The sequence below is a fragment of the Pyrus communis genome, chromosome 13, assembly GCF_963583255.1.
Source record: "Pyrus communis chromosome 13, drPyrComm1.1, whole genome shotgun sequence".
Lineage (NCBI taxonomy): Eukaryota > Viridiplantae > Streptophyta > Magnoliopsida > Rosales > Rosaceae > Pyrus > Pyrus communis.
The window spans coordinates 11967864-11974456 of record NC_084815.1 but is presented as its reverse complement, the minus strand read 5'-3'; the positions used below and the strand labels follow the sequence as shown (position 1 = coordinate 11974456).

At 38.7% G+C, this 6593-nt stretch overlaps 1 protein-coding gene across 1 annotated transcript; it reads right to left on the bottom strand.

Moving 5' to 3' along the window:
• Positions 1–2904: 2904 nt before the first annotated feature.
• On the bottom strand, positions 2905–5210 carry LOC137712201 (uncharacterized). Its single transcript, XM_068451322.1, has 5 exons — positions 4881–5210; positions 4257–4329; positions 3709–3952; positions 3360–3592; positions 2905–3245 (listed from the first exon to the last, which is right to left on the bottom strand). The coding sequence occupies exons 1-5, from the start codon at positions 5208–5210 to the stop codon at positions 2905–2907; spliced, it is 1221 nt and encodes a 406-aa protein (XP_068307423.1).
• Positions 5211–6593: the final 1383 nt, after the last annotated feature.

Sequence of the window (6593 nt, the reverse complement as noted above, 5' to 3'; positions counted from 1 at the left end):
TGTCTTGCTACAAATCATCTTGTCATGGAATGCCTTTGTTTTCTCCTTGTAAATTCTAGCATTCTCATAAGCTTCACGCCTAATCTCTTCAAGTTCATTTAATTGAGGCTTCCTATGCATTCCAGCAGCATCTATGTCCATGTTGAATGTTTTGACAGCCCAATGTGCCTTGTGGTCTAATTCCACGGGAAAATGGCCTGGTTTTCCATAGATAGCGAAATGGGGACATTCCAATGGGTGTTTTGTAGGCCGTACGATATGCCCACAGTGCATCCTCCAAATGCAAGCTCCAATCCTTTCTTGTTGGCCCAACGGTCTTCTCCAAAATCTGCTTGATTTCTCTATTTGAAACCACGGCTTGGCCACTTGTTTAAGGATGATAAGGTGTAGAAACCTTATGTGTGACATTATACTTCTTGAGCAACGCCTCAATGGTTCGATTACAAAAGTGGGAACCTCTATCACTTATGAGAGCTCTTAGCATCCCAAATCTGGAAAAGATGTTCGTTTTAACAAAATCTGTGACCACTTTAGAATCGTTAGTACGGGTGGCTTTTGCTTCCACCTATTTCGACACATAATCACCAATAAGCAAAATATAATTAAAACCATGTGAGGGAGGAAAACGACCCATGAAATCAATGCCCCACACATCAAAAATTTCGACAGAAAGTATGGATGTTTGCGGCATTTGGTCTCTTTGACCTATGTTTCCTGTTCTTTGGCAATGATCACATGTTATGCAAAAAGTTCTAGCATCCTTAAATAAAGTAGGCCAATAAAATCCACATTCAAGAACCTTAAATGCTATCTTTTGGGTGCCAAAATGACCCCCACATGCATAAGTGTGACAAAAAGTTAAAATTGAATGAAATTCGAAATCATGCACACACCTACATAGAATCTGATCTGGGCATTTCCACAAATATGGGTCATCCCACACATAAAACCGTGCATCCTTTTTGAGTTTATCACGTTGGTGCTTGTTTAGGGTGCTTGGAACTTGTTTAGACACCAAAAAATTCACTAAATTGGCATACCATGGTTCACTTACCTTAATGGATAACATCTGCTCATCTGGGAATGCTTCTAGGATGGGTAGAGACTCCTCATTGTGGACCAAACGACTCATCTGGTCAGCCAACACATTTTCACTTCCTTTCTTGTCTTTAATTTCGATGTCAAACTCTTGGAGGAGAAGCATCCATCGAATTAGCCTTGGTTTGGTCTCTTTTTTGGTGAGTAAGTACTTCAACGCTGCATGGTCAGAATAAACAATAACTTTAGTGCCAAACAAATAAGAACGAAACTTTTCTAAAGCAAACACAACAGCAAGAAGTTCTTTCTCAGTGGTAAAATAGTTCAATTGAGCATCATTCAAGGTCCGGGATGCATAATAGATAACATGGGGTTGCTTGTTCTTCCTTTGGCCTAAAACAGCTCCTAATGCATAATCTGAAGCATCACACATAAGCTCAAAATGAAGACTCTAATCTGGTGGAATAATGATGGGGGCTGAAGTTAGCATCTCCTTGAGGTGTTTGAAGGCCTTTTCACATGCTTCATCGAACATAAATGACACATCTTTTTAAAGGAGACGGCAAAGAGGTTGTGCAATCTTTGAAAAGTCCTTGATGACTCGTCTATAGAATCTTGCATGTCCAAGAAAAGAACGAACCTCTTTCACCGAAGTAGGAGAGGGTAAGTAGCGTACAAGATCTATTTTTGATTTATCAACCTCAATTCCCCTTTCTGAAATTATGTGACCCAAAACTATGCCTTGTTTTACCATGAAATGACATTTTTCCCAATTTAAAACAGGGTTAGTTTCAATGCATCTTTTCAAGATTAAAGTGAGATTAGATAAGCAATCATCAAATGAATCACCAAAGACACTAAAATCATCCATAAATACCTCAATGATCTTTTCCACAAAATCTGAGAATATACTTACCATTCACCTTTGAAATGTGGCTGGTGCATTGCACAAACCAAATGGCATGCAATGATAGGCAAAGGTACCAAAAGGACACGTGAATGTGGTCTTTTCTTGGTCATCCGGAGCTATAACAATATGATTATATCCCGAATAACAATCAAGAAAACAATAAAAAGAATGACCGGCTAACCTTTCGAGCATTTGATCAATGAATGGCAAAGGGAAGTGATCATTTCTTGTGATGGCATTGAGCTTCCTATAATCAATGCAAACTCTCCAACCTGTTTGGATACAGGTGGGCACAAGTTCGTTCTCTTCATTCTTCACTACAGTGACTCCGGATTTCTTTGGAACAACTTGGCTTGGTGGAACCCAACGATTATCTGAAATTGGATAAATCACTCCACAATTAAGAAGCTTGATAATCTCCTTCTTCACAACTTCCATCATTGGAGGGTTGAGTCGACGTTGAGCCTCTTTAGTTGGTTTAACCCCTTCCTTTAGAAGTATGCGATGCATGCATGTTGTAGGACTTATCCCCTTAATGTCGACCAAGGTCCATCCAATGGCTGTTTTGTACTCCTTTAACACTTGAACTAGTTTGTCTTCCTCCAGTGCCGTGAATGATGAAGAAATTATGACCGGCAAAGTCTCTTGGTCTCCCAAGTAAACATACTTCAAATGATTTGGTAATGGTTTAAGCTCGAGGGAGGGTGCCTGAATCACTGAGGGTAACAACTTATTAGTAGAAATGGGAATTGGAACTGGGTTAGGAGACTTACTAACATGTTGTGGCAATGATTCAAAGGCAGCCACCATCTCAACTTCTTCATCATTAGGGTGCACGGCAAGAATGGCTTCATGCATGCCGTGGGTTTTGTTTGCTGTTGCCCCTTGGCTTTTGATTTCCATTCCACTTGTATGACCGTTTCAAATGCATCCTCATGTAATTGTTTAAGATGTTCCTACGCCAATGAATCAATAATATCAATAGAAAAACATGAATGATCATCACTAGGATACCTCATAGTTTCAGAAATATTAAAATCAATAATCTCGCCATCAAATTCCATTATTAACGTCCCCTTGAACACATCTATCTTAGTGCGGGCTGTTTTCATGAATGGTCTTCTAAGGAGGATCGGCAAAGAGGTGGAATGAGCTGAATCTTCCATGTCAAGCACATAAAAATCATCTGGAAAGATTAAGCTATTAACCTGCACCAAAACATCTTCCAAAACTCCTTTTGGATATGCATTAGAACAATCGGCTAATTGAATAATAACTCCATCATTTTTCAGCTCTCCTAAATTCATAGATGCATAAATAGAGTATGGCATGACATTAATGGATGCACCTAAGTCTAACATGGCATGCTCAAACTTAGTATTGCCAATAACACAAGGGATTGTGAAACTACCTGGATCTTTGCATTTAGGAGGCAATTTCCTTTGTAAACCAGCGAAAACATTCTCACTTACCCTCACCACTTCCTTGTTCGAAATCCTCTTCCTTGTTGTGCAAAGCTCTTTCAAGAATTTGGCATCATTTCGAACTTGTTTGATTGCATCAAGGAGTGGAATATTGACTTGCACCTTCCTAAATGTCTCAAGAATGTCCTTGTCCCTCTCTTCTTTCTTTGATTGCATAAATCTGCGAGGGAAAGGTACATTGGGTGGAATAGGGTTAGAAATAAGTGAATTTGGACCTAAAGTGGAAAAATTGAATGAATTTGGATCTTTAAGTGGTTGCGGCAAGGGTGGTTCTACACTTGTCGTGGCTTGGCCTTGTTCCTCTTCCTCAAATTGCAGCTTTTCATCCTCTTTTTGACTTGATTTGGATGGTCTTGGGTTAGTTCCAATGGTTGAACTAGGCAATTTTCAAATCCTCTCTTCGGGTTGACAATGGTTGAACTAGACAATTGTCCTTGGTCTTTAAATTGTCCCATGAATTCTGCCACTTGCCCCATTTGCTTCTTCAATTCATCCACCTCTTTAGCTTGATTTTGTACCCCTACGTCAAAGACATGAGTAATTGAATAACTTTATCATTATCCAAAGATGTACCTGAGCTTGGTTGAACTAGAGGTGGTTGAGATTGCATTGGTGCATATGGCCTTTGAAAAATCCTAGGGGGTGTTAGACCAAATCCTCCTCGTTGTTGATGTTGTGGAGGCTCCCTCCACTTTATGTTTGGGTGATCTCACCATCCCGAATTGTAAGTGTTAGATTATGGATCATGCCTTGGCTGGTTTTCGCCTTGATAACCCATGACATTGACACTTTCCCATCCTCCATTCTCAATCAATTGAGGGCACTTTTCAGATTGGTGTCCTTGTATAGAGCACACACCACATATTGGGTTTTCTTGCACTTGGGTTTTTCAACAACCTGTGACACAAGAAAAGTGAGATTAGCCAATTAAGATTGAATTTCAGATATTGCACTTACCTTATTCACATGTTGCTGCCATGGGATGTCTCTTTGTCCAACGCCTTCGTATTGTTGTGCATTCAAGGCTCGATTGGCAATTAGGGTCTTGGCATCAATTGGTGTTTTGTCAACCAAAGCTCATCTCGCTGATGCATCTAGCATTTGTCTTTCATTGGAAGAAGTCCTTCATAGAAATATTGAATTAGAAGTTCATCTTTCATTTGATGTTGAGGGCATGATGCAACTAGGGTCTTGAAACGCTCATAATACGCTAGGAATGACTCTCCTTGGTTTTGTTGAATGCCACTAATTTTCTTCCTCAAAAGAATGACTCTTGAAGTGGGGAAGAATTTCTCTAAGAAAGCTCTCTTCATGTTCTCCCAAGATGGGACGGTTCCAGGTGCCAATTCGTACAACCAATCCTTAGCTTTTTCCAAAAGAGAGAATGGAAAAGCTTTCTTCTTTAAAATGTTGGCATCCACGTTGATTGGGGTCATGCTTGAACATACCACTTCAAATTCCTTCAAGTGCTTGTCTGGATCTTCCATGGATAACCCATGGTATTTTGGAATGTGATGCAGCAAGCTAAACTTCAATTCAAACTCATCAATCTTGTCTTGAACTGCCCTAGGATATTGAATGCATAAGGGTGCGGCATTGTCCAATCCTGAGGCTGAAAGTTCCTTGATTGTTCGATTGTCCGCTACCATGACTTGTGCTTCTTCTTCCACTTGAGCTGTGGCCTCTTCTTCATCCTCAAAATCAGATTCTGAGCTAGAACTAGGTGGATTAGGTTCTGGCTCCTTCCTCTTCCTTCTCAAAGTTCCTTTCAAAATCATCGTCAAAATCCAAGATATTTGCACGAATAGGGTGAGAACTTAGTCACAAACTAGTACCTAAAAACAAGAAAACTAAACAAAGTCAGAAACTAGATTAAAAGACACAAAAAAGAAACAAAAAGAAACATCGGGGGATTAGCAAAGTTGCTAATCCCCGGCAACGGTGCCAAAAATTTGATGTGATAAAAGATAGCACTCAAATTAAACCTTCTTGTTGACAAATGTAGTAAAGATGCAAGTAAGGATCGTTCTAGGCCGAGGATTAGGAGGGATTGCTAATCTACTAAAAGCTGACTCAAAAATACAAAACTAGACTTAAAAACACTTAACTAGACTCAAAGAACTCAAAACAAACTAAAAAGACTCAAAACAGCACAAAACAATCAAATAGACTCAAATTAGACACTAGGACTTACTTTGGACGAAAATTTATTTGGTTTTGACTCAAAACACTTAAAAACACAAATTATGACATATTCTAACTAATTTGACACAACTAAATAAAGGGGATTGGGTTTTTGACGAATTTGAAGTAAAAACAAGTAAATTGCAGAAACTAAGTAAAGGAATAAGAATTTGGGTGAATTGATGGGTGATTAGCTAGCTAGAGGGTCCTTCTCTACACATGACACACTTGCATACAAATTGATTTCCAGTTGCTTTTTCAATAAACCATGAACCTCAACACCCCAGATTAACTGTGAACAACACTAATTAACCCTCAGATTTTCCTTAAGTCATTGAATTGGATGGAATATGCATCGGCAACCAAATTATTTTTCAAAAGTTCCCTACATGAACAGCATAATAGAGATACAATCATTAAGCTTTTTGAAAATCATAAACATTGACAAGGCATTCGTAACTATGAACAACATGATAGTCCTGCCAAGAATTCACTTAACACGATTGTGACTAGCAACTCCACTAATTATGAATATAAGTTCATAACAATTAGGTGAAACTCCCTTATATTCTAGCATTAAATTCATGCATGAAAACTAACTATGCATCCTTAATCAACAAACACAAATAAGTTATCAATCAAGCAGTTAAGTAAATTGCATTCATGATTTATGAAATCACAACTGGAGGTAATCAATTCATGTTGCAAATATAATCATGGTTTCAAAGTCTCCTCTAGCCAAAATGAAATTAGTTCCTCATGTTCACAGCAAAACAAAGAAAACTTAAATTAAACATTGAAAACAAAAGATGGATTACACCTAAAAACGTTCCAACAATCCAACTTGAATAAGAAAAACGTCCAAGGCTGCTCCTCCTCCTATTCTCCCTTGCTAGGCTGCGGCACAAGGTGGTTATGGTGTGAAATTAGGTTGTTTTATGTTATGGAAGGGTGGTGCAGGTTTTGGATGTTTGGAT